Genomic DNA, 27852 nt, shown 5'->3' on the forward strand with positions numbered 1-27852 from the left:
CTTCTGTCAAATAAGACACAGTGAACTAGTCCCATCATGCAGTATAGAAAATATACTTGTCTGTCCATTTCTCTTAGAATTTTCGGTGTTCTTCTTGAATCAACCGCATCCTTCTCTTAGCCACTGGAGCCACGTTAGCTAGCTGCATTTCCCAGCCGCCATTCTTCCGGATTTGCCTGGCTCTCCGGTGGTTGTTCGTTCATAGATGTCACATTGTTAATAGATTTACAATAATTTTTTACAGTAAATTGATCCATGTCGACCAATAGATATATTCAATGGACATTTTCAGACTACCTGTATTTTTCCATTTAAAAAAAAAAATGATGGTAAGTGTTTTTATTAAACCTACTGTGGGTGTCACCCGTGCCAGTTCTTCATTCTCAATAACATCCATCCATGTGTCCAGACCAATGATGTCATGTCTATGGTCCAAACCCTTCTGTTAAAATGGCTTGAGGTCAAGGGTCAAACCAAGGACCCCATGCCACCAGCCTCCAAGAACACACCCCTAAAGAGCCAGCAGCAGCGTAGCTTCAGAAACAGGACATGTCCAAGGGGGATTCAAATCCAACTAGTATTTCATTAAATGTAGAATTCCATGGAAATTGGCTGCATAATAACTGGCAGATGGAATTGAGGGAAGGAGTCTGAGAATGTGCTCTGTTCCTGGGGCCTGCGACCATGTAAAACTGGGAGGAGAAATGTCTTCGTTCCCATCTCCCTGTGCCAGGCATTCCTCTTCCGAGGGAAGTAGCATTTGAGAAACAGAATTCCACTGTCGGATGGTTTAAAATTCCCATTATTATTGATATGGCCTTGAGATTTTTCGTTCAAGTATCTCATGGTCCCATCAAAGGTAATTTTGTTATCAAATTCAAAGCCAAGCTTGACGTGGTGGCAATCTCTGTACTGGATGTGGATATAACACTGTTCTTGGCTAGAACAAAGAAGTCTATCTGTCTACCACACACTGTGATTGGCAACACTTCATGGCACCATGCTCTCAGTCAGTGCAGACTAGAGTTACCAAATGTCCCAGCTTGTGCTGGACAGTTCCGCATTATGGCCCTTTGTTCCGCATTTGATCAACAAATTCAAACAGTCATTTAGAAAAAATAGTTGAATTGTCCCATATTTGAGTCAGACATTCCATCCTGTCTCTTGGAGTCACTTTGCGATTAAGACAAGATATATATCATAAAGATGTGGTACTGGTGACGTTAATCACTGGTGACGTTAATGACATATGATGTTCTGCTCCGCCCAAGACGAGAGGTAGGCCTATCATTAACCAATGGCATTTCTCAAACCGTTTCAGGTTCAATTCCAGCTAAATTTGGAGAGGACAGTTACGACTAACTAGATCTTATTTGCTAACTGTTTCACATTCTCTGAGACCAAACAGAAATGTTTCCTTGGACAAAGATTACTCAGATTTTCATAAAACAGTTACTGGCCAGGCAAAAGAGTAGGATAGGTGCAATTCAATTAGTTTCTTTGGTGCAGCGGTGTAGTGCTGCTGGAGTGTACCGGTGTAGTGTTGCTGGAGTGTACCGGTGTAGTGCTGCTGGAGTGTACCGGTGTAGTGTTGCTGGAGTGTACCGGAGTAGTGCTGCTGGAGTGTACCGGTGTAGTGCTGCTGGAGTGTACCAGTGTAGTGCTGCTGGAGTGTACCGGTGTAGTGCTGCTGGAGTGTACCGGTGTAGTGCTGCTGGAGTGTACCGGTGTAGTGCTGCTAGAGTGTACCGGAGTAGTGATGCTAGAGTGTACCGGAGTAGTGCTGCTGGAGTGTACCGGTGTAGTGCTGCTGGAGTGTACCGGAGTAGTGCTGCTAGAGTGTACCGGAGTAGTGCTGCTGGAGTGTACCGGTGTAGTGTTGCTGGAGTGTACCGGTGTAGTGTTGCTGGAGTGTACCGGTGTAGTGTTGCTGGAGTGTACCGGTGTAGTGCTGCTGGAGTGTACCGGTGTAGTGTTGCTGGAGTGTACCGGAGTAGTGGTGCTGGAGTGTACCGGAGTAGTGCTGCTGGAGTGTACCGGTGTAGTGCTGCTGGAGTGTACCGGAGTAGTGCTGCTGGAGTATACGAGGCACCTGCAAGTTCCTGGGCATTTCTGGGGGGAATGGCCCTAGCCCTCACCCTCTGATCCAACAGGTCCCAGACGTGCTCAATGGGATTCAGATCCGGACTCTTCGCTGGCCATGGCAGAACACTGACATTCCTGTCTTGCAGGAAATCACACACAGAACGAACCGTATGGCTGTTGGCATTGTCATGCTGGAGTGTCATGTCAGGATGAGCCTGCAGGAAGGGTACCACATGAGGGAGGAGGATGTCTTCCCTGTAACGCTCAGAGTTGAGATTTCCTGCAATGATAACAAGCACAGTCCGATGATGCTGTGAAACACCGCCCCAGACGATGACAGACCCTCCACCTCCAAATCGATCCCACTCCAGAGTAGAGGCCTCCGGGTAACGCTCATTCCTTCGACGATAAACGTGAATCCGACCATCACTCCTGGTGAGACAAAACCGCGACTCGTCAGTGAAGAGCACTTTTTGCCAGTCCTGTCTGGTCCAGTGACGGTGGGTTTGTGCCCATAGGCGACGCTGCCTTACAAGAGGCCTACATCTACTGAGCAAGCTACAATCATATATCTGAATGAGTGTTTTGAAAATGTGCTTTCAAATACTGTGATTTATGGCGTATACCCAGACTATACCAATAATGCTGATTGTTGTACTTCAACCTGTGGCGATGCCAGTTCACCAAATGCTTTTCAACTATTACTGGTTTCTAACAAAAGGCTAAGCTTGAGAGCCAATATATTTATTTCATTTCATTTGCAATTTTCATGAATAGTTAACGTTGCATTATGGTAATGAGCTTGAGGCTATAATTACGATCCCGGGTACGGGATTGCTCGTCGCAACAGGTTAAGTACCTTGAACATGTTTTGATATATGAAGAAGTAAAGCTATTCTCACTGAACATACAAGACATCTAAACTTTATTTTTGCCTCTCTTTTCCCCTTCCCTCATTCCTCCCTCTCGTAGCGTGTAACTGCAACCTGCATGCCCGGCGCTGCCGCTTCAACATGGAGCTGTACAAGCTGTCAGGGAGAAAGAGTGGAGGCGTGTGCATGAACTGTCGCCACAACACGGCTGGACGCCACTGCCACTACTGCAAGGAAGGCTTCTTCCGGGATATGTCCAAGCCCATCACACACCGTCGCGCCTGCAAAGGTATGGAGAATACTCCATCTCTCAGAACAGGGTTTATAGCGTAAATGGTCCTTTTCAATTCAGTCAATTCAGGAGATTCATTTACATGTTTTATTCAAAATGGGTATTTATTTACATCAACTGATGTATCACAGTTATAACAGGATTAGTACAACTATTCTAAGAAGTAGGCTGGCAAACTCACTTCCAACTCTTTGGCTCTTTCCACCCTCCTAGGGTAAAAACAAATTAATACCAAGCCTCCTTAATTAAGTAAATCATTTGAATCCGTCAAAGAAGCTGTTCTCCTGAAAACCCACATGAAAAATATTACACTGGACCACAAGCCACATTAAATTAGCAGCCAATTGAGTTATTTCTCATGGAAAAAGTGGTGTTTGAATTGTGGAATGTTTAGAATTTGCAGTGAATATTTTTCTGGCAAATTCATACACTGACAGCTTTTTATCATTGTTGCTTGGAGAAATGTGAAAATCAATAGAAGAGGGAGCTGGCATTTTTTCTTGAGTCTATAGATTATAATGAGAAGTTACGGGATTACTTCCAGAGAACTCAAAACAACGTGGATGTTGAGAACTAGCAACACTATTAGCTGTGAAGGTCTTTTGTTGGAGATTCCATGGTGGGAATCTCCCCTCATTGGCTCCTGGTCAGTTTTCCACTCCGGGCCGACCCAAAACTGAGGGCATGACCCAAGTAACTATAAATGAAAAGGAGTTCCCAATGGTATGATGGCACATTACTATTGACCATATTATATCAATATTAAATACATTTTCATTATACTGTACAGTACAAACTTGCCACAACAGTGATTTTTTTTTGTGGGGGGGCACACCCATGCCATTTGTCCACTCACAGAGCAATTGACCACTGTGACACAGTAATTGACTTTAGCAATTGTTTTGGCATTCACAAATGACAAGTAACATACAGTATAATTACAGGTAGCTATGACTCAGCTGTAACGAAACGTATGTCGTTGTTGCCAATGCAAGACACATCACACACACACGCAACCCGTGCCTGGGAGTGCTGCAGTGCTCGGGCCCTGGAGGTGATCTGTTTTTCTCAAAGCGGAGCAGTGCGCAGCAGGTCAGACCCGCTCAGCGGTAAAAACTTTATCTCCCTCCCCCTTGGGAGGCCAGATGTGACGGAAATTAAAGTTCCTGTGGAAACGACCCTCAACCTGGGCGGCTGGTACCATGATTGATCAGACCAATCCCAGACCCTTTTAGGACCTGTTACTTTCCACCGCCCCCCCGCCCCCCCTCTCACTTTCTCTCCCTCTCGTGAGGACCAAGCTCTCTTCTCATCTATTCTCTACTTCTCTCTGATCCTCTGATTCGTTCTAGCTTTTTTCTCTGCCGCAGTGTTCAATATATTTGTCCACATGTGACAGGGCCAGGATAATGGTCAGGGGTTCAAATATGATCGGTGTCATGTCTCAAGTGGAGGAACGGCAATAAAATACAGGTGTTTAAAAAAATATATTTTATTTTATTTAACTAGGCAATTCAGTTAAGAACAAATTCGTATTTACAATAACAGCCCAGGAACAGTGGGTTAACTGCCTTGTTCAGGAGCAGAACAACAGATTTCTACCCTGAAAGCTGGAGGATTCAATCTAGCAACCTTTCGGTTACTGGCCCAACACACTAACCACTAGGCTACCTGCCACCACTATGTTTAAAGGAAGTGAGGAATGGGCGGGTAGGTCTTGAGGGTTGGGGGGGAGGAACGTCTGCCTGCTTCCAATCAGACCTCCTTTGTGGACGAGTGTCCATGTCGGACCTGCAGTGTGTGTGTATGTGTGTGAGTGTGTGCTAATGTGTGTCCGCGTGCTTGAGTGAGTGTCCAACACACACTCTTTAAGGATTGCCAGTTTAATGGACAGGCCAGACTCTGATGGAGGGTCAAGTGGCAGCGTCTCTCCCATCTGCTCCCAGTTACACCCTGGTGCTTAGTTAACACACACACAGGTCCCAACCCCCCTCCACCCCCCATCCGCAGTGCCTCTCCGTGGGGTTCTCAGCTCCTGCACGCCGGGGCAGTGGCTGCTGCCACTCTCAATCCACGGCTTTATGCTGCTACATACATAAAAACAGCCAGCAAATTAAAGAAACTTGCGGGCCATCACCGGTGCGACTGTAACCAGTCTTACCTATGAGGTCTTCAATGTCAGCCCTTTATGTGCCTCCTAACATGTTGTAATGTTGGCATCTATGTTGACTAGAATGAATGGATTTCAAATTCAGACCGTTGAGTGGGTCAGCAGCACTTTCCAACAGAATTCCACAAATCGACTCAATACTGAATGTATTGACACCTCCAGGTAGCTTCTGAAGTGGAGCTAAATCATTTTTATAGAATCACTTTTTCGAAAGGGAATTAGGAAATCTAAGATGAGTCATTCCAATACCAAAATGCCCATGCCTATCAGGTTTCAGGTATGACCCAGATGCAGACCGTGTCGAAAGAAACAAAAGTGCATTTCTAATACAAGGGCAGGCAAACGACAGGTCAAAGGCAGGCAGAGGTCAGTAATCCAGTGAAGTGGGGAAAGGTATAGAACGGTAGGCTCAGGGTCAGGGTCAGAGCAGGCAGAGGTCAGTAATCCAGAGAGGTGGGGAAAGGTATAGAACGGCAGGCTCAGGGTCAGGGTCAGGGTCAGGGCAGGCAGAGGTCAGTAATCCAGTGAGGTGGGGAAAGGTATAGAACGGCAGGCTCAGGGTCAGGGTCAGGGCAGGCAGAGGTCAGTAATCCAGTGAGGTGGGGAAAGGTATAGAACGGCGGGCTCAGGGTCAGGGTCAGGGTCAGGGTCAGGGTCAGGGTCAGGGTCAGGGCAGGCAGAGGTCAGTAATCCAGAGAGGTGGGGAAAGGTATAGAACGGCAGGCTCAGGGTCAGGGTCAGGGCAGGCAGGGGTCAGTAATCCAGAGAGGTGGGGAAAGGTATAGAACGGCAGGCTCAGGGTCAGGGTCAGGGTCAGGGCAGGCAGAGGTCAGTAATCCAGTGAGGTGGGGAAAGGTATAGAACGGCAGGCTCAGGGTCAGGGTCAGGGCAGGCAGAGGTCAGTAATCCAGTGAGGTGGGGAAAGGTATAGAACGGCGGGCAGGGTCAGGGTCAGGGTCAGGGTCAGGGTCAGGGTCAGGGTCAGGGTCAGGGTCAGGGCAGGCAGAGGTCAGTAATCCAGTGAGGTGGGGAAAGGTATAGAACGGCAGGCTCAGGGTCAGGGTCAGGGTCAGGGCAGGCAGAGGTCAGTAATCCAGTGAGGTGGGGAAAGGTATAGAACGGCAGGCTCAGGGTCAGGGTCAGGGTCAGGGCAGGCAGAGGTCAGTAATCCAGTGAGGTGGGGAAAGGTATAGAACGGCAGGCTCAGGGTCAGGGTCAGGGTCAGGGCAGGCAGAGGTCAGTAATCCAGTGAGGTGGGGAAAGGTATAGAACGGCGGGCTCAGGGTCAGGGTCAGGGTCAGGGTCAGGGTCAGGGCAGGCAGAGGTCAGTAATCCAGAGAGGTGGGGAAAGGTATAGAACGGCAGGCTCAGGGTCAGGGTCAGGGCAGGCAGGGGTCAGTAATCCAGAGAGGTGGGGAAAGGTATAGAACGGCAGGCTCAGGGTCAGGGTCAGGGTCAGGGTCAGGGTCAGGGTCAGGGTCAGGGTCAGGGTCAGGGTCAGGGTCAGGGTCAGGGCAGGCAGAGGTCAGTAATCCAGAGAGGTGGGGAAAGGTATAGAACGGCAGGCTCAGGGTCAGGGTCAGGGCAGGCAGGGGTCAGTAATCCAGTGAGGTGGGGAAAGCTATAGAACGGCAGGCTCAGAGTCAGGGTCAGAGCAGGCAGAGATCAGTAATCCAGTGAGGTGGGGAAAGCTATAGAACGGCAGGCTCAGAGTCAGGGTCAGAGCAGGCAGAGGTCAGTAATCCAGTGAGGTGGGGAAAGGTATAGAACGGCAGGCTCAGGGTCACTGTCAGGGTCAGGGCAGGAGGAGGTCAGTAATCCAGAGAGGTGGGGAAAGGTATAGAACGGCAGGCTCAGGGTCGGGGTCAGGGTCAGGGCAGGAGGAGGTCAGTAATCCAGAGAGGTGGGGAAAGGTATAGAACGGCAGGCTCAGGGTCGGGGTCAGGGTCAGGGCAGGAGGAGGTCAGTAATCCAGAGAGGTGGGGAAAGGTATAGAACGGCAGGCTCAGGGTCGGGGTCAGGGTCAGGGCAGGCAGAGGTCAGTAATCCAGAGAGGTGGGGAAAGGTATAGAACGGCAGGCTCAGGGTCGGGGTCAGGGTCAGGGCAGGAGGAGGTCAGTAATCCAGTGAGGTGGGGAAAGGTATAGAACGGCAGGCTCAGGGTCACGGTCAGGGCAGGAGGAGGTCAGTAATCCAGAGAGGTGGGGAAAGGTATAGAACGGCAGGCTCAGGGTCGGGGTCAGGGTCAGGGCAGGAGGAGGTCAGTAATCCAGAGAGGTGGGGAAAGGTATAGAACGGCAGGCTCAGGGTCGGGGTCAGGGTCAGGGCAGGCAGAGGTCAGTAATCCAGAGAGGTGGGGAAAGGTATAGAACAGCAGGCTCAGGGTCACGGTCAGGGCAGGAGGAGGTCAGTAATCCAGAGAGGTGGGGAAAGGTATAGAACGGCAGGCTCAGGGTCAGGGTCAGGGTCAGGGCAGGAGGAGGTCAGTAATCCAGAGAGGTGGGGAAAGGTATAGAACGGCAGGCTCAGGGTCGGGGTCAGGGTCAGGGCAGGCAGAGGTCAGTAATCCAGAGAGGTGGGGAAAGGTATAGAACAGCAGGCTCAGGGTCAGGGTCAGGGTCAGGGCAGGAGGAAGTCAGTAATCCAGTGAGGTGGGGAAAGGTATAGAACGGCAGGCTCAGGGTCAGGGTCAGGGTCAGGGCAGGAGGAAGTCAGTAATCCAGTGAGGTGGGGAAAGGTATAGAACGGCAGGCTCAGGGTCAGGGTCAGGGTCAGGGCAGGCAGAGGTCAGTAAGCCAGAGAGGTGGGGAAAGGTATAGAACAGCAGGCAGGCTCAGGGTCAGGGCAGACAGGACCTCAAAACCGGGAAGGACTAAAAAACAGGTGCAAGAACAGTCTGGAGCAGGGGAACAAATGCTGGTAGGTTTGACGAAACAAAACGAACTGAGGGAGTCAGTACCATGTGAGCTGGTAATGAGGGAGGGTGTGGTCGGGTGGGGGGGGGGGGTTAGTGCTCTGTTCTTCAGACATATGTGGCTGTTCCGTCCGGCTGGGATGTCAAAGTGCATCTGTTCGTTTGCTTCGTATATCTGACAGCTCACATTCCGTGCAAAATCCCCACCACCTGACCCGGCTCCAAATTCACGGAAGGCTTTGATTGGCTGTGGTTTGGCAGGGTTTGTAGTAGAGTGTTAGTCTGTATTGAGTGGGGTGACGCACGGGGAGGTTGATAGTCAAATGTGGGTCCGGACTCAAGGTACTTCTAGTACGACTTAGTTCCTGTTTTGTTCCATGTCTACCATGTGACTTCTCTACTGCCAAACGCTCCGAACTTGTTCCTGTGCCTAGGTGCAACGCGGACGGGGCCTCCATCTCTTTTTGGGAATTTTGGGCATCCCTGGGATTGGTGCCCCTTTAGACGTGTTAATGAAACACAGCTGATAAGTCCACAACATTTAAAAAATAAAATAAACTGATTCCTACTAAGGGGAACAACAAAGCAAGGCCCTGAAGAAAACTCCTGTTAGCAGCTGCCATTCCTTGGCAGGCCCTATCAGAGACTATTTGGTTACTGGGTTTTCCCCAAATGCTTGTTTCGCCATTTCTTGTTGTTTTTATGAAAGCGAGAGGACAATTACCAGCTATCACATTACTGTTGCAGGCATACTTCAGGATTGTTGCAATGATGCCCGTTAACTACTTCCCCAGAGTGTGATGAACTTGTGGATACCATTGTTATGTCTCTGTGTCCAGTATGGTAGAAGTTAGTTGGTAGCATGCTAGCTAACGCTAGTTAGCAACTTCCTTCAAACTGCACGCCCAGACATAAAAATAGTATCCACTAGTTCTGACTCTGGGGAAGTAGATAAAGTACCTCATTGCCAAAATCCCAAAGTATCCCTTTAAGTAAGGCAGTTTGCTTTGGCCATTTTGCAGCTCAGCGAATGTGTTTTCTAATTAAGTAGGGGAAAAGAGGCGTCCTCCCCTATCTTTTCAAGGTTTTTTGGCCAAAAGCTATTCTCGATGCCAGAACTGATCGACAAGATAAAATGTACCATTTCATTATTAAATCATGAGGTTTTTTTTAGTTTTTATTTTATTTTTTGAAAGCATGGCTTTTTATTTACTCTGGATAGAGGAACTGCAGTTTCAAGCCAAATCATTTAATCACACCCTTTAAAGCAGAATGTTACTGGGATATTAAAGTTTGTGTTTTTATGTGTCAGGTCTGTCGAATTGGACCAGTCTAAAGTGTAATGGTGATACTTGATAGTGTGTGGATAGAGAGGTTTATCTTCCGATAGTATGTGTGCATGTGTGTGTGGTTTCTTAAACACATTCACATTTCTGTTTTAACTGTTGAGCTGGGTTGAGCCAAGGGAGATTTGATGATGATGAGCACACCAGAGGCAAAGTTGGACCATGTTATCTCTCACCCTCTCCCTTTCACTGTTCTTCCCCTCTGTGTCTCTCTCTTTATTCTACTTTTTTATTTATTTTTTATTTTACCTTTATTTTACTAGGCAAGTCAGTTAAGAAAAAAATCTTATTTTCAATGACAGCCTAGGAACAGTAGGTTAACTGCCTGTTCAGGGGCAGAACTACAGATTTTGTACCTTGTCAGCTCGGGGATTTGAACTTGCAACCTTTCGGTTACTAGTCCAACGCTATAACCACTAGGCTACCCTGCCGCCCTTTCTCTCTCCTCTCTCCTCTCTCCTCTCTCTCTTTCTATCGCTTCTCTCGCTCTCAATTTTAACACCATTTTTTCTCTTTCTCTCTCTCTCACACTCTTTCCACTTTCTCTGTATTTGTCCTTCTCCCCTATTCTGCTTCTCTCTCTCTTCGCCTCAGTCTCCTCTCTGTCACCTTGTAAAGAGCTCTTGGAAGAGAAGAGTTGACCGACAAGCCGAGTCTTGTATTCTGCAGATTTTTAGACATAAAAAGCCCTCTATTGCTCAATGTGCGTTTGGACAGCCAGAGCATATCATGAAGGACAGAGGGACTGGGACTCTTTCTGGCTGGCGTATTTCTGTTGGCACTCGGCGGGCGGCGGGCAGATTTTCGGGAAGCGATGAAACTGCAGAGTGGGTGTGTGTGTGTCAGTGTGTCACACACACACAGGCACCAGCGTAGCACTTGAGAGACTAGACAAATGGAGGCTTTTCTTCCCTGTCCACACAAACATATGCAAACACACACAAATACATGTATGCACTTGCACGCACAAACACACACGTATGCATGCGCACAAACACACCTTTGCAGGGTATTGGTCCCAAAACCTGGAGGCGACAGTGGCAGTGTAGCCCAAGTGAGCAGAAGTAATCTCAGACCTACAGTCTGGAGGATAGAGGCAATAGACTAGAGGAACACTCAGTCCCGTTGCATCTGGAAAACTGTGGAATACTATGGCAGATGATGATTAACTAGGATTTGTTGTAATACTGAGCCTATTCATGAAAGGGTTCAAAATGGCATCGTGTTTGAGTCGAGTCACAAATAAACCTTAAAAGTGACACTGAACATCTGTGTGACTAACTATTGATTGTTTCTCAAAATGCCACATCTAACCCCCCCCTTGCCTTCTCTCTCCCCCTCTCACCTCCCTCTCCCTCCCTCTCTCCAGCCTGTGACTGCCACCCGGTGGGTGCAGCAGGGAAGACATGTAACCAGACGACGGGCCAGTGCCCCTGTAAGGACGGCGTGACGGGCATCGCCTGCAACCGCTGTGCCAAGGGCTACCAGCAGAGCCGCTCGCCCGTGGCCCCCTGCATCAGTGAGTAGATCACATACACACACACACTCATAGCTTGCAGGTCAACCTCACGCACACTCGCAGGTCACATATTCACTTATAGCTCTCGTAGCTCACACATACATACACGCACAAGCAGACACATAGGTTTCACAATTATGGGTCACACTCACAAGTCACGCTCAAACAAACTGCTTGCATATACTCACAGCCACAAACACGGAGGGCCACTGATTGCAAAAACAGTACTTCCAATGATGACTGAAATAAATATGTGCTTCTGTTAAGTGCATGTCAATGACTTTATGACACAGGGGAGGCCCCAAAGCAGGAACACATTCTCATGAGGGAAGCATCATGTATTGATGAACCATCTTTCAAATACATCCATCATGGTGTGCATGATTGTTGTGAGTGGCTCTGTGTGTGTAACATAATGGGGGAACCATACCTTTGTACGATACTAGAGAAACCATACCCATGTACGATACTGGAAAAACCATGAACCATGTACGATACTGGAGAAGCCATACCCATGTACGATACTGGAGAAACCATGACCCATGTACGATACTGGAGAAACCATGAACCATATACGATACTGGAGAAACCATGAACCATGTACGATACTGGAGAAACCATACCCATGTAAGATACTGGAGAAACCATGAACCATGTACAATACTGGAGAAACCATGAACCATGTACGATACTGGAGAAATCATACCCATGTAAGATACTGGAGAAACCTTACCCATGTAAGATACTGGAGAAACCATGACCCATGTATGATACTGGAGAAACCATACCCATGTAAGATACTGGAGAAACCATGACCCATGTAAGATACTGGAGAAACCATGAACCATGTACGATACTGGAGAAACCATGAACCATGTACGATACTGGAGAAACCATGAACCATGTACGATACTGGAGAAACCATGACCCATGTACGATACTGGAGAAACCATGACCCATGTACGATACTGGAGAAACCATGAACCATGTACGATACTGGAGAAACCATGACCCATGTACGATACTGGAGAAACCATGACCCATGTACGATACTGGAGAAACCATGAACCATGTACGATACTGGAGAAACCATGAACCATGTACAATGCTGGAGAAACCATGAACCATGTACGATACTGGAGAAACCATGACCCATGTACGATACTGGAGAAACCATGACCCATGTATGATACTGGAGAAACCATGACCCATGTACGATACTGGAGAAACCATGAACCATGTACGATACTGGAGAAACCATGACCCATGTACGATACTGGAGAAACCATGAACCATGTACGATACTGGAGAAACCATGACCCATGTACGATACTGGAGAAACCATGACCAATGTACGATACTGGAGAAACCATGACCCATGTACGATACTGGAGAAACCATGAACCATGTACGATACTGGAGAAACCATGACCCATGTACGATACTGGAGAAACCATGAACCATGTACAATGCTGGAGAAACCATGAACCATGTACGATACTGGAGAAACCATGACCCATGTACGATACTGGAGAAACCATGACCCATGTACGATACTGGAGAAACCATGAACCATGTACAATGCTGGATAAACCATGACCCATGTACGATACTGGAGAAACCATGACCCATGTACGATACTGGAGAAACCATGACCCATGTACGATACTGGAGAAACCATGAACCATGTACGATACTGGAGAAACCATGAACCATGTACGATACTGGAAAAACCATGAACCATGTACAATGCTGGAGAAACCATGAACCATGTACGATACTGGAGAAACCATGAACCATGTACGATGCCCATGTTTAGAGCCACACATGTAATATGGCAGGTACACCTGTTTCATTCCCGGTCTCATTTCTATAGCCAGATAACACCATTGCCTGTGTTTGAAAGAGAAATCCGAGTTTTCGGTGCCTTTCGCAGCAATTGTTAAAAAAAGAAAATAATTAGACAATAACACCAGAAACATTTGCTCACTCTTTGGCCGGGTTGTAAAAGAGAATGTGTTCTCAGTTAACCTGCCCTGGTGAAAGCAAGGTAGCGATAGAAAGGTTCCAATCTGGCATCAGTCACACATCATGGTGGTCTGGTCTGTGCTACTCTGAGACCCCAGTACTTGGCTTTAGTACAGTCACGTGTGTGTTTGTGTGTTGCGTGCGCGTGCTCTGTGAGTGAGTGAGTGTGTGTTTGTATGTATGAATCGGACCACTTGTCCACCACCTGCGAGCTGGGGAAATAGAGGGTAGCTTGCCATCGTGCTCTGCCATGTGGTTTGGCACAATGACCCAGACACACACACACACACACCAGACTTGTGTAACCCTGAACAAGCCACAACAGACCATGCCGTACCCTGCTACGCTATACCACGCCGTGCCACATGGTGCTGTGTTGTTGCTTTCACATTGGTGTTACAGAGCAGATGGTGGAGGGCAAAAAGGAGAAAACAATGGCGCTCACGGCAAACTAACCAACCATACACTTTCCAGGGATACTGAAGACACCCAATGAGGAGAGTGTGTTTATTGGCCTCAGTGTGTGTGTCTGTCAGCTCATGCATGTACGAAGGCATCTCTTCCCAAAACGCCCTCCATTTTGTTGGTACTATCCATCAGTCCCCGGTCAAGCCCTTCTGCCCCCTAACACAGTAAGACACAGAAACCAGGTCTGCTAACGCCCAATTAGTATGATACCACTGCCCCTCATCTCAATATCCCTTTTTCATGTGAATATCTACCCCTCAAGTCTTCACCTTCAAAGGAGTTGCCTACAGCTTACTGTGCCTCTGACCAGCTGCTCTCCTCTCCTCCCTGCCTTTACCAAGCACTCCAAAGCTCAATGCCCTATTTCTTTTTCTTTGTGGGGGTGTCCATAATTTCAAAGCGAGACAACTGCCACTTGCCTCTCAAAACACTCTTTCCAAGGAAGCACCCTGTCTGTTTGTTTGACTCCAACCCGGTTCATTGTCCCTCTAACTCCCCAGTCGAAAGGCAAGTCCCTCTGGGTGCACGCTAACAATGCTAAGCCAGTGTCCAATTAGCCTGTTGTTATCATTGAGGCAGTGGATTTGTTGTTAGCATTAGCATTCTTTTTTAGTTGTATTAGCATTTGTATTGAATAATTACCCTTGTTTTGGAGGGAATTCCTTAAGGATTGGATTGTTTTGACTGTGGTCGAGACCGGCAAAGGGTTTTGGTTGAGCTAATCAGGCGTATTGAGGGAGTTTGCATCTGTCTAAAGATGTTACTAATATAGGTGGCTCCCTCCTTTGCCATCTGTCTGATATTTCCATTTTAAAATACATTGATATCTTGCACAATGTTTGTTTGGTGCTACAGATCTCAGAGGAAGAGAATTCGATTCAAAGTATATTTCCACAAAGCGTGTGTGCGTGTGCCAATATCACTATCTTTATCCCTGTGTATTTTCAACCTACACCCTCCTTCCTGTCTTCCTCCTATGTCAAATAACTGTGATTGAATTCAGGCATACCGAATCTGCTTGACCACATATGCAAACAGTAGGCATATGGCCACAGCAATGTCTGTCTACATCAACTATATGGACATACATTTTTTCCATAAAGCTCTTGTTAAAACTCTGTTGTTCTATGCATGTGTTTCAGAGATCCCAGTGGTGAACCCTACAGCCATGGTCAGCAGCAGCACAGAGGAACCGGCAGGTCAGTTACTTCCCCAGGCTCATTTCACATTTCACTCATTTTCCTTTTTAAGATTTCTGGCATCCCTTTCTAACTGTGTTTCTATGTTGATGTTCCATGACTGCTCACAATCCAAGTGAGATGTTCCATTGTCTTAAAACCTGGGGTTTTTTAACGCTTTTGCCTCGTGGAATCACAGCCCTGTGATTCATCACAGCCCTGTGATTCATCACAGCCTTTAACGACATAACTCAACGCTGCAGCGACCACAGATATACCTCCCACAACTACATCAACCCCTACTCAGCTTTCACAGTTGGGTTGAGATACGGTCCACTTTGCAAGGCCCAGGGCACAAGATATGTGCTGCAAGGCCTGGAAGTTCTCACATCCCACATGAACAAATACTATCGTAGACTATGGTATAAATACTATAATATTCACTGTAGTGTTTTAGTCCCCCCAAAAAACACTACAGTGAGCCAAAGACAGACTTGGTCTCAACTTGAAGGAATTGCAATAGGAGGCAACTTAAAATAACTTCAATGTCTAGCTCGGCCGTGACAGTTGTGGTGTCATCTCATCAGCCCAACTGCCAGACCACAGCTAGCCCACCGATAGGCTTAGCAGTTCCACCTTGCCCTCTGATAAGCTAGGTGGAATTTTCACCACATTGCTTACACCAACCCAATCTTTGCTTGGGATTGTAACCCACACACAATACACACAATACACTGTGTTTTTGCTTCCCTTGGAAAGTGTTTTTCCACTGTGACAAACAAAGATGGCGTAACAGTTCAGACTTTTTGTCATGTCGTGTCCCTTGTATATATCGTTTTTTTTACATATTTTCTTCGCATATCTTTTAAAACATTTTGCTAAACCTCAACTTCTAAATACTTTCCTGCAACCCGCCTCACCCAATGTAGCGCGGATCTGCTTTTTTTCTCTAAAGTATTTATATTTACTTCGGATCCGGAACCCCTCAACTGAAGCTAGCCAGCTAACTACCAGCTATCAGTCAGCAAACCATTGCTAGCGGTCTTCAGCTAACCGGTCATCAGCTAACCTTTAGCTCGGAAAGCTCTCGCCAGTTCGAACAACGCGACTCTAACCCAGAGCATAACGGACCTATAATTTTTTTTATCCCCGGATTCCCACCGCAAACGGGAAACATTTTCAGCTGGATCTTCACAACTAGCTAACTAACTAACCGCAACCACGGATGATTACTCCTGGCTAGCGTTTCCACCCACTTAGCTTGAAGCTAGCCTGGCCAGAGCTCCTGTGCTACCACCGAAGCATACTCCTGGGCTACAATATCCGGACCCACGACCGGTCTATCACCGCATGAAGAGGCATAAACAGACTCACCCCATCGCGACGTCCCCCAAAGGCTAACTTTCTAGCCCTTGCTATCTCCTTGCTTGCTAATTCGGCCTGCTAACTGCTAGCTTGTTTAACCCCGGGCCGCTAACTGCTACCTTGTTTAGCCCAGGCCTACTAACTGTTAGCTTGTTAGCACAGGCCTGCTAACTGTCTGAATCGCCGCGTCCCAACCACTCACTGGACCCATATTTACTTTCAATCTCTTTTCGATGTTTTATTCGTTTATACCTTCCGGTAACCTGCCTCACCCAATGTGATATGGAATCGCTATTATTTTAAATTTTTAAAACGCACTCAAGAACCTCCAGAAGCTAACCAGCTAACTAGCTACAAGCTATTTAGTCATTGTTAGCCACTGCCAGCGGCTTTTACCTTTTTCCTTCTGCACAGCCAGCCAGTTTTTTTTTACCTGGATAATACTCGCCAGTCTAGCTTCCCCTACCCTGCTGTTGTTGTGCTAGCTGATTAGCTGTTGTTGTCTCACCTACTGTTTTAGCTACTGTTTTAGCTAGCTCTCCCAATTCAACACCTGTAATTACTGTATGCCTTGCTGTATGTCTCTCTCAAATGTCAATATGCCTTGTATACTGTTGTTCAGATTAGTTATCATTGTTTTAGTTTACAATGGAGCCCCTAGTTCCACTCTTCATACCCCTGATACCTCCTTTGTCCCACCTCCCACACATGCGGTGACCTCACCCATTACAACCAGCATGTCCAGTGATACAACCGCTCTCATCATCACCAAGTGCCTGGGCTTACCTCCGCTGTACCCGCACCCCACCATACCCCTGTCTGAGTATTATGCCCTGAATATATTCTACCATGCCCAGAAATCTGCTACTTTTATTCTCTGTCCCCAACGCTCTAGGCGACCAGTTTTGATAGCCTTTAGCCGCACCCTCATTCTAGTCCTACTCTGTTTTCCGCAGGTGATGTGAAGGTAAACCCAGGCCCTGCATGGCCCCAGGCACCCTCATTTGTTGACTTCTGTGATCGAAAAAGCCTTGGTTTCATGCATGTCAACATCAGAAGCCTCCTCCCTAAGTTTGTTTTACTCACTGCTTTAGCACACTCTGCTAACCCTGATGTCCTTGCCGTGTCTAAATCCTGGCTCAGGAAGGCCACCAAAAATTCTGAGATTTCCATACCCAACTATAACATTTTCCGTCAAGATAGAACTGCCAAAGGGGGAGGAGTTGCAGTCTACTGCAGAGATAGCCTGCAAAGTAATGTCATACTTTCCAGGTCCATACCCAAACAGTTCGAACTACTAATTTTGAAAATTACTCAGTCTCTCACTGTTGCCACCTGCTACCGACCCCCCTCAGCTCCCAGCTGTGCCCTGGACACCATTTGTGAATTGATCGCCCCCCATCTAGCTTCAGAGTTTGTTCTGTTAGGTGACCTAAACTGGGATATGCTTAACACCCCGGCAGTCCTACAATCTAAGCTAGATGCCCTCAATCTCACACAAATCATCAAGGAACCCACCAGGTACAACCCTAAATCTGTAAACAAGGACACCCTCATAGACGTCATCCTGACCAACTGGCCCTCCAAATACACCTCCGTTGTCTTCAACCAGGATCTCAGCGATCACTGCCTCATTGCCTGTATCCGCTACGGAGCCGCAGTCAAACGACCACCCCTCATCACTGTCAAACGCTCCCTAAAACACTTCTGTGAGCAGACCTTTCTAATCGACCTGGCCCGGGTATCCTGGAAGGACATTGACCTCATTCCGTCAGTTGAGGATGCCTGGTCATTCTTTAAAAGTAACTTCCTCACCATTTTAGATAAGCATGCTCCGTTCAAAAAATACAGAACTAAGAACAAATATAGCCCTTGGTTCACTCCAGACCTGACTGCCCTCGACCAGCACAAAAACATCCTGTGGTGGACTGCAATAGCATCGAATAGTACCCACGATATGCAACTGTTCAGGGAAGTCAGGAATCAATACACGCAGTCAGTCAGGAAAGCTAAGGCCAGCTTCTTCAGGCAGAAATTTGCATCCTGTAGCTACAACTCCAAAAGGGACACTGTGAAGTCCATGGAGAACAAGAGCACCTCCTCGCAGCTGCCCACTGCACTGAGGCTAGGTAACACGGTCACCACCGATAAATCCATGATTATCGAAACCTTCAACAAGCATTTCTCAATGGCTGGTCATGCCTTCCGCCTGGCTACTCCAACTTCGGCCAACAGCTCCGCCCCCCCGCAGCTACTCGCCCAAGCCTCTCCAGGTTCTCCTTTACCCAAATCCAGATAGCAGATGTTCTGAAAGAGCTGCAAAACCTGGACCCGTACAAATCAGCTGGGCTTGACAATCTGGACCCTCTATTTTTGAAACTATCCGCCGCCATTGTCGCAACCCTTATTACCAGCCTGTTCAACCTCTCTTTCATATCGTCTGAGATCCCCAAGGATTGGAAAGCTGCCGTAGTCATCCCCCTCTTCAAAGGGGGAGACACCCTGGACCCAAACTGTTACAGACCTATATCCATCTTGCCCTGCCTATCTAAGGTCTTCGAAAGCCAAGTCTCGAATCCCACCGTACCTTCTCCGCTGTGCAATCTGGTTTCTGAGCCGGTCTCGGGTGCACCTTAGACACGCTAAAGGTACTAAACGATATCATAACCGCCATCGATAAAAGACAGTACTATGCAGCCGTCTTCATCGACCTTGCCAAGGCTTTCGACTCTGTCAATCACCATATTCTTATCGGCAGACTCAGTACCTCGGTTTTTCGGATGACTGCCATGCCTGGTTCACCAACTACTAGACAGAGTTCAGTGTGTCAAATCGGAGGGCATGCTGTCCGGTACTCTGGCCGTCTCTATGGGGGTGCCACAGGGTTCAATCCTCGGGCCGACTCTTTTCTCTGTATATATCAATGATGTTGCTCTTGCTGCGGGCGATTCCCTGATCCACCTCTACGCAGACGACACCATTCTATATACATCCGGCCCGTCCTTGGACACTGTGCTATCTAACCTCCAAACGAGCTTCAATGCCATACAACACTCCTTCCGTGGCCTCCAACTGCTCTTAAACGCTAGTAAAACCAAATGCATGCTTTTCATGTCATGTTTTGTCATTTATTATCTTGTCTTGTCCCTGTGCTTCCCATTCTATTCGTTTCCCTCTGCTGGTCTTATTAGGTTCTTTCCCTCTTTCTATCCCTCTCTCTCCCCCTCCCTCTCTCACTCTCTCGCTCTCTCTTCTCTCTATCGTTCCGTTCCTGCTCCCAGCTGTTCCTATTCCCCTAATCAATCATTTAGTCTTCCCACACCTGTTCCCGATCCTTTCCCCTGATTAGAGTCCCTATTTCTTCCTTTGTGTTCCGTTCCTGTCCTGTCGGTTCCTTGTCTAGAATTCACCGTGCTGTGTTTGTGTATCGCCCTGTCGTGTCGTGTTTTCCTCAGATGCTGCGTGGTGAGCAGGTGTCTGAGTCTGTCTGGTTCAAGTGCCTTCCCGAGGCAACCTGCTGTTCACCTGCTGTTCAAGATCGAGTCTCCAGTTTGTCCTCGTCATTTCGAGTGAAAGTTGTGTTTTTTGTTTGTATTTACTTTACTGGATTAAAGACTCTGTTTTCGCCAAGTCGCTTTTGGGTCCTCTTTCACCTGCATGACAGAAGGAACCGACCAAGGAATGGACCCAGCGACTTCAGACGCTCGTTACACTGCCGTCGAGATCCAAGGAGCCATGCTCGGCAGACACGAGCAGGAATTGTCTGCTGCTCGCCATGCCGTGGAGAACCTGGCCGCTCAGGTTTCCGACCTCTCTGGACAGTTCCAGAGTCTACGTCTCGTGCCACCTGTTACTTCCTGGCCTGCCGAGCCTCCAGAACCTAGGGTTAATAACCCACCTTGCTACTCCGGGCAGCCCACTGAGTGCCGCTCCTTTCTCACGCAGTGTGAGATTGTGTTCTCTCTCCAACCCAACACATACTCTAGAGAGAGAGCTCGGGTTGCTTACGTCATTTCACTCCTTACTGGCCGGGCTCGAGAATGGGGCACAGCTATCTGGGAGGCAAGGGCTGATTGCTCTAACAAGTTCCAGAACTTTAAAGAGGAGATGATTCGGGTTTTTGACCGTTCAGTTTTTGGTAGGGAGGCTTCTAGGGCCCTGGCTTCCTTATGCCAAGGTGAACGGTCCATAACGGATTATTCTATTGAGTTTCGCACTCTTGCTGCCTCTAGTGAGTGGAACGAGCCGGCGCTGCTCGCTCGTTTTCTGGAGGGACTCCACGCAGTGGTTAAGGATGAGATTCTCTCCCGGGAGGTTCCTTCAGATGTGGACTCTTTGATTGCTCTCGCCATCCGCATAGAACGACGGGTAGATCTTCGTCACCGGGCTCGTGGAAGAGAGCTCGCATCAACGGTGTTTCCCTGCTCCGCATCGCAACCATCTCCCTCCTCTGGCTCAGAGTCTGAGCCCATGCAGCTGGGAGGGATTCGCATCTCGACTAAGGAGAGGGAACGGAGGATCACCAACCGCCTGTGCCTCTATTGCGGAGTTGCTGGACATTTTGTTAATTCATGTCCAGTAAAAGCCAGAGCTCATCTGTAAGCGGAGGGCTACAGGTGAGCGCAACTACTCAAGTCTCTCCATCAAAATCCTGTACTACTTTGTCGGTCCATCTACGCTGGACCGGTTCGGGTGCTACATGTAGTGCCTTGATAGACTCTGGGGCTGAGGGTTGTTTCATGGACGAAGCATGGGTTCGGAAACATGACATTCCTTTCAGAGAGTTAGAGAAGCCTACGCCCATGTTCGCCTTAGATGGTAGTCATCTTCCCAGTATCAGATTTGAGACACTACCTTTAACCCTCACAGTATCTGGTAACCACAGTGAGACTATTTCTTTTTGATTTTTCGTTCACCGTTTACACCTGTTGTTTTGGGTCATCCCTGGCTAGTATGTCATAATCCTTCTATTAATTGGTCTAGTAATTCTATCCTATCCTGGAACGTTTCTTGTCATGTGAAGTGTTTAATGTCTGCCATCCCTCCCGTTTCTTCTGTCCCTACTTCTCAGGAGGAACCTGGCGATTTGACAGGAGTGCCGGAGGAATATCATGATCTGCGCACGGTCTTCAGTCGGTCCCGAGCCAACTCCCTTCCTCCTCACCGGTCGTATGATTGTAGTATTGATCTCCTTCCGGGGACCACTCCTCCTCGGGGTAGACTATACTCTCTGTCGGCTCCCGAACGTAAGGCTCTCGAGGATTATTTGTCTGTGTCTCTTGACGCCGGTACCATAGTGCCTTCTTCCTCTCCGGCCGGGGCGGGGTTCTTTTTGTTAAGAAGAAGGACGGTACTCTGCGCCCCTGCGTGGATTATCGAGGGCTGAATGACATAACGGTTAAGAATCGTTATCCGCTTCCCCTTATGTCATCAGCCTTCGAGATTCTGCAGGGAGCCAGGTGCTTTACTAAGTTGGACCTTCGTAACGCTTACCATCTCGTGCGCATCAGAGAGGGGGACGAGTGGAAAACGGCGTTTAACACTCCGTTAGGGCATTTTGAGTACCGGGTTCTGCCGTTTGGTCTCGCCAATGCGCCAGCTGTTTTTCAGGCATTAGTTAATGATGTTCTGAGAGACATGCTGAACATCTTTGTTTTTGTCTATCTTGACGATATCCTGATTTTTTCTCCGTCACTCGAGATTCATGTTCAGCACGTTCGACGTGTTCTACAGCGCCTTTTAGAGAATTGTCTCTACGTAAAGTCTGAGAAGTGCTCTTTTCATGTCTCCTCCGTTACTTTTCTCGGTTCCGTTATTTCCGCTGAAGGCATTCAGATGGATTCCGCTAAGGTCCAAGCTGTCAGTGATTGGCCCGTTCCAAGGTCACGTGTCGAGTTGCAGCGCTTTTTAGGTTTCGCTAATTTCTATCGGCGTTTCATTCGTAATTTCAGTCAAGTTGCTGCCCCTCTCACAGCTCTTACTTCTGTCAAGACGTGTTTTAAGTGGTCCGGTTCCGCCCAGGGAGCTTTTGATCTTCTAAAAGAACGTTTTACGTCCGCTCCTATCCTCGTTACTCCTGACGTCACTAGACAATTCATTGTCGAGGTTGACGCTTCAGAGGTAGGCGTGGGAGCCATTCTATCCCAGCGCTTCCAGTCTGACGATAAGGTTCATCCTTGCGCTTATTTTTCTCATCGCCTGTCGCCATCTGAGCGCAACTATGATGTGGGTAACCGTGAACTGCTCGCCATCCGCTTAGCCCTAGGCGAATGGCGACAGTGGTTGGAGGGGGCGACCGTTCCTTTTGTCGTTTGGACAGACCATAAGAACCTTGAGTACATCCGTTCTGCCAAACGACTTAATGCCCGTCAAGCTCGTTGGGCGTTGTTTTTCGCTCGTTTCGAGTTTGTGATTTCTTACCGTCCGGGTAGCAAGAACACCAAGCCTGATGCCTTATCCCGTCTGTTTAGTTCTTCTGTGGCTTCTACTGATCCCGAGGGGATTCTTCCTTATGGGCGTGTTGTCGGGTTAACAGTCTGGGGAATTGAAAGACAGGTTAAGCAAGCACTCACGCACACTGCGTCGCCGCGCGCTTGTCCTAGTAACCTCCTTTTCGTTCCTGTTTCCACTCGTCTGGCTGTTCTTCAGTGGGCTCACTCTGCCAAGTTAGCTGGTCATCCCGGTGTTCGAGGCACTCTTGCGTCTATTCGCCAGCGCTTTTGGTGGCCGACTCAGGAGCGTGACACGCGCCGTTTCGTGGCTGCTTGTTCGGACTGCGCGCAGACTAAGTCGGGTAACTCTCCTCCTGCCGGTCGTCTCAGACCGCTCCCCATTCCTTCTCGACCATGGTCTCACATCGCCCTAGACTTCATTACCGGTCTGCCTTTGTCTGCGGGGAAGACTGTGATTCTTACGGTTGTCGATAGGTTCTCTAAGGCGGCACATTTCATTCCCTCGCTAAACTTCCTTCCGCTAAGGAGACGGCACAAATCATTATCGAGAATGTATTCAGAATTCATGGCCTCCCGTTAGACGCCGTTTCAGACAGAGGCCCGCAATTCACGTCACAGTTTTGGAGGGAGTTCTGTCGTTTGATTGGTGCGTCCGTCAGTCTCTCTTCCGGGTTTCATCCCCAGTCTAACGGTCAAGCAGAGAGGGCCAATCAGACGATTGGTCGCATACTACGCAGCCTTTCTTTCAGAAACCCTGCGTCTTGGGCAGAACAGCTCCCCTGGGCAGAATACGCTCACAATTCGCTTCCTTCGTCTGCTACCGGGTTATCTCCGTTTCAGAGTAGTCTGGGTTACCAGCCTCCTCTGTTCTCATCCCAGCTTGCCGAGTCCAGCGTTCCCTCCGCTCAAGCGTTTGTCCAACGTTGTGAGCGCACCTGGAGGAGGGTGAGGTCTGCACTTTGCCGTTACAGGGCACAGACTGTGAGAGCCGCCAATAAACGCAGGATTAAGAGTCCAAGGTATTGTTGCGGCCAGAGAGTGTGGCTTTCCACTCGCAACCTTCCTCTTACGACAGCTTCTCGTAAGTTGACTCCGCGGTTCATTGGTCCGTTCCGTGTCTCCCAGGTCGTCAATCCTGTCGCTGTGCGACTGCTTCTTCCGCGACATCTTCGTCGCGTCCATCCTGTCTTCCATGTCTCCTGTGTCAAGCCCTTTCTTCGCACCCCGTTCGTCTTCCCTCCCCCCTCCCGTCCTTGTCGAGAGCGCACCTATTTACAAGGTACATAAGATCATGGACATGCGTTCTCGGGGACGGGGTCACCAATACTTAGTGGATTGGGAGGGTTACGGTCCTGAGGAGAGGAGTTGGGTTCCGTCTCGGGACGTGCTGGACCGTTCACTCATTGATGATTTCCTCCGTTGCCGCCAGGATTCCTCCTCGAGTGCGCCAGGAGGCGCTCGGTGAGTGGGGGGTACTGTCATGTTTTGTCATTTATTATCTTGTCTTGTCCCTGTGCTTCCCATTCTATTCGTTTCCCTCTGCTGGTCTTATTAGGTTCTTTCCCTCTTTCTATCCCTCTCTCTCCCCTCCCTCTCTCACTCTCTCGCTCTCTCTTCTCTCTATCGTTCCGTTCCTGCTCCCAGCTGTTCCTATTCCCCTAATCAATCATTTAGTCTTCCCACACCTGTTCCCGATCCTTTCCCCTGATTAGAGTCCCTATTTCTTCCTTTGTGTTCCGTTCCTGTCCTGTCGGTTCCTTGTCTAGAATTCACCGTGCTGTGTTTGTGTATCGCCCTGTCGTGTCGTGTTTTCCTCAGATGCTGCGTGGTGAGCAGGTGTCTGAGTCTGTCTGGTTCAAGTGCCTTCCCGAGGCAACCTGCTGTTCACCTGCTGTTCAAGATCGAGTCTCCAGTTTGTCCTCGTCATTTCGAGTGAAAGTTGTGTTTTTTTGTTTGTATTTACTTTACTGGATTAAAGACTCTGTTTTCGCCAAGTCGCTTTTGGGTCCTCTTTCACCTGCATGACATTTCAACCGTTCGCTGCCTGCACCCGCACGCCTGACCAGCATCACCACCCTGGATGGTTCCGACCTTGAATATGTGGACATCTATAAGTACCTAGGTGTCTGGCTAGACTGTAAACTCTCCTTCCAGACTCATATCAAACATCTCCAATCGAAAATCAAATCTAGAGTCGGCTTTCTATTCCGCAACAAAGCCTCCTTCACTCACGCTGCCAAACTTACCCTAGTAAAACTGACTATCCTACCAATCCTCGACTTTGGCGATGTCATCTACAAAATTGCTTCCAACACTCTACTCAGCAAAGTGGATGTAGTTTATCACAGTGCCATCCGTTTTGTCACTAAAGCACCTTATACCACCCACCACTGCGACCTGTATGCTCTAGTCAGCTGGCCCTCGCTACATATTCGTCGCCAGACCCACTGGCTCCAGGTCAGTCCATGCTAGGTAAAGCTCCACCTTATCTCAGTTCACCGGTCACGATGGCAACACCCATCCGTAGCACGCGCTCCAGCAGGTGTATCTCACTGATCATCCCTAAAGCCAACACCTCATTTGGCCGCCTTTCGTTCCAGTTCTCTGCTGCCTGTGACTGGAATGAATTGCAAAAATCGCTGAAGTTGGAGACTTTTATCTCCCTCACCAACTTCAAACATCTGCTATCTGAGCAGCTAACCGATCGCTGCAGCTGTACATAGTCTATCGGTAAATAGCCCACCCATTTTTACTTACCTCATCCCCATACTGTTTTTATTTATTTATCTTGGCCAGGTCGCAGTTGCAAATGAGAACTTGTTCTCAACTAGCCTACCTGGTTAAATAAAGGTGTTCTCAACTAGCCTACCTGGTTAAATAAAGGTGTTCTCAACTAGCCTACCTGGTTAAATAAAGGTGTTCTCAACTAGCCTACCTGGTTAAATAAAGGTGTTCTCAACTAGCCTACCTGGTTAAATAAAGGCGTTCTCAACTAGCCTACCTGGTTAAATAAAGGTTAAATAAAAAAACAATTAAAAAAACAAGAAAGATTGTTTATCGTCAATTAATCTCTGCACAAATGGGCAACATACAGGCAAATGTCCCATCCATCCCTCTCTCTCCTCCCGCCCAGCCCACCATAGACGAACATACCTCTCCTCCTTCATAAGGCCCTCAGAAACCCAAAATCTGAAAATGTCTCGCTTTCGTGTGTGTGTGTGTGTGTGTGTGTGCGTGTTTGTGTATGTTCAAGGGGGTGGTAGTTGCAATTTGTCCCTGTCACCACGCTGTGAATAGGTGACAGGGGAACAAGAGTAACCAGAGCCGCCAATGCATGTGATTGTGTGTTTTCAGCCGCGGCCCTTCTGGGTCAATGGGCGATTCATGGGGGGTTTTCCAGGTGAATGCCCATCAGTAAGTGACTCTTCATGGGAAAACACACACTGGCCCTGAGCCAGAGTTTCACCACTGATATCATGGGCTGCACAGCTTGCCACTGTACCAGGGTACCATGCACACACATGCAGGAACGCACACACAGATGTGCATATACAGTTGAAGTTGGAAGTTTACATACACCTTAGCCAAATACATTTAAACTCAGTGTTTCACAATTCCTGACATTTAATCCTAGTAAAAATTCCCTGTCTTAAGCCAGTTCAGACCACCACCACACTTTTAAGAATGTGAAATGTCTTAATAATAGTAGAGAGAATGATTTATTTCAGCTTTTATTTCTTCATCACATTCGCAGTGGGTAAGAGGTTTACATACACTCAATTAGTATTTGGTAGCATTGCCTAAATGTATTTGGCTAAGGTGTATGTAAACTTCCGACCTCAATGATATATTTAAACACCAGTCTCAATGTCAACAGTGAAGAGGCACCTCCGGGATGCTGGCCTTCTAGGCAGAGTTCCTCTGTCCAGTGTTTGTGTTCTTTTTCCCATCTTAATCTTTTCTTTTTATTGGTCAGTCTGAGATATGGCAACTCTGCCTAGAAGGCCAGCATCCCGGAGTCGTCTCTTCACTGTTGACGTTGAGACTGGTGTTTTGCTGGTACTATTTAATGAAGCTGCCAGTTGAGGACTTGTGAGGCGTCTGTTTCTCAAACTAGACACTCTAATGTACTTGTCCTCTTACTCAGTTGTGCACCGGGGCCTCCCCCTCCTCTTTCTATTCTGGTTAGATCCATTTTGCGTTTTTCTATAAAGGGAGTAGTACACAGCATTGTACGAGATCTTCAGTTTATTGGCAATTTCTCGCATGGAATAGCCTTAATTTCTCAGAACAAGAATAGACTGACGAGTTTCAGAAGGAAGTTCTTTGTTTCTGGCCATTTTGAGCCTGTAATCAAACCCACAAATGCTGACACTCCAGATTCTCAACTCCAGATATTCTAAAGAATAAAGTTTTAAAAGTTTAAAGTTTTATTGCTTCTCTTATCAGCATATTAATTTTGAGTTTTCAAAAGGGTTTTCTAATTATCAGTTAGCCTTTTAAAATTATATATTTGGATTAGCTAACACAACGTGCCATTGGACAACGTGCCATAGGGTTTCTGGCATGACAGTGTTGATGTGAGCCATGACCAGCCATTGAAAGCACTTCATGGCTACATACGTGAGTGCTACGGGGTGTTAATAATTTAGGCAGGTTACCTTCGCTATCTTGGGAACAGGACATTTTTTGGTCTGTTTAAATATTACAGACTTACAAGGAGAGGTTTAAAATGTAATTGAAGACACTTGCCAGTTGGTCCACGCACCCTTTAAGTACAAAACCTGGTCATCTCTTTGGCCTCGCAGCTTTGAATATTGACCTGTTTAAAGGTCTTGCTCACATTGGCCACGTGATCACACAGTCCTCCCGAACAGCTAGTGCTCTCATGCATGCTTTAGTGTCAATGGAGATTGCATGGCAGTGTGCTCGATACACCTGTCAGCAACGGGTATGGATGAAATAACCGAATTCACTAATTTGAAGGTGTGTCCACATACTTTGTTTTACATATAGGGTGTATCAAATCAAATGTTATTTGTCACATGCACAGAATACAAAAGGTGTCGACCTTACAGTGAAATGCTTACATACAAGCCCTTAACCAACAATGCAATTTTAAGAAAAATAAGACCTTATATACATACCGTACATACACACGCG

At 47.8% G+C, this 27852-nt stretch overlaps 1 protein-coding gene across 2 annotated transcripts in view; it reads left to right on the forward strand.

Moving 5' to 3' along the window:
• LOC124020226 (netrin-3-like) overlaps positions 1-27852 on the forward strand; it is a 112474-nt gene that overhangs the window by 79364 nt on the left and 5258 nt on the right. For both annotated transcript variants that reach the window (XM_046335593.1, XM_046335594.1), the window contains exons 3-5: positions 3058-3246; positions 11049-11198; positions 14837-14893. In XM_046335593.1, the coding sequence (XP_046191549.1) occupies positions 3058-3246; positions 11049-11198; positions 14837-14893 (396 nt within the window). The remainder of the gene's footprint in view (positions 1-3057; positions 3247-11048; positions 11199-14836; positions 14894-27852) is intronic.

This window comes from Oncorhynchus gorbuscha, unplaced genomic scaffold, assembly GCF_021184085.1.
Source record: "Oncorhynchus gorbuscha isolate QuinsamMale2020 ecotype Even-year unplaced genomic scaffold, OgorEven_v1.0 Un_scaffold_777, whole genome shotgun sequence".
Lineage (NCBI taxonomy): Eukaryota > Metazoa > Chordata > Actinopteri > Salmoniformes > Salmonidae > Oncorhynchus > Oncorhynchus gorbuscha.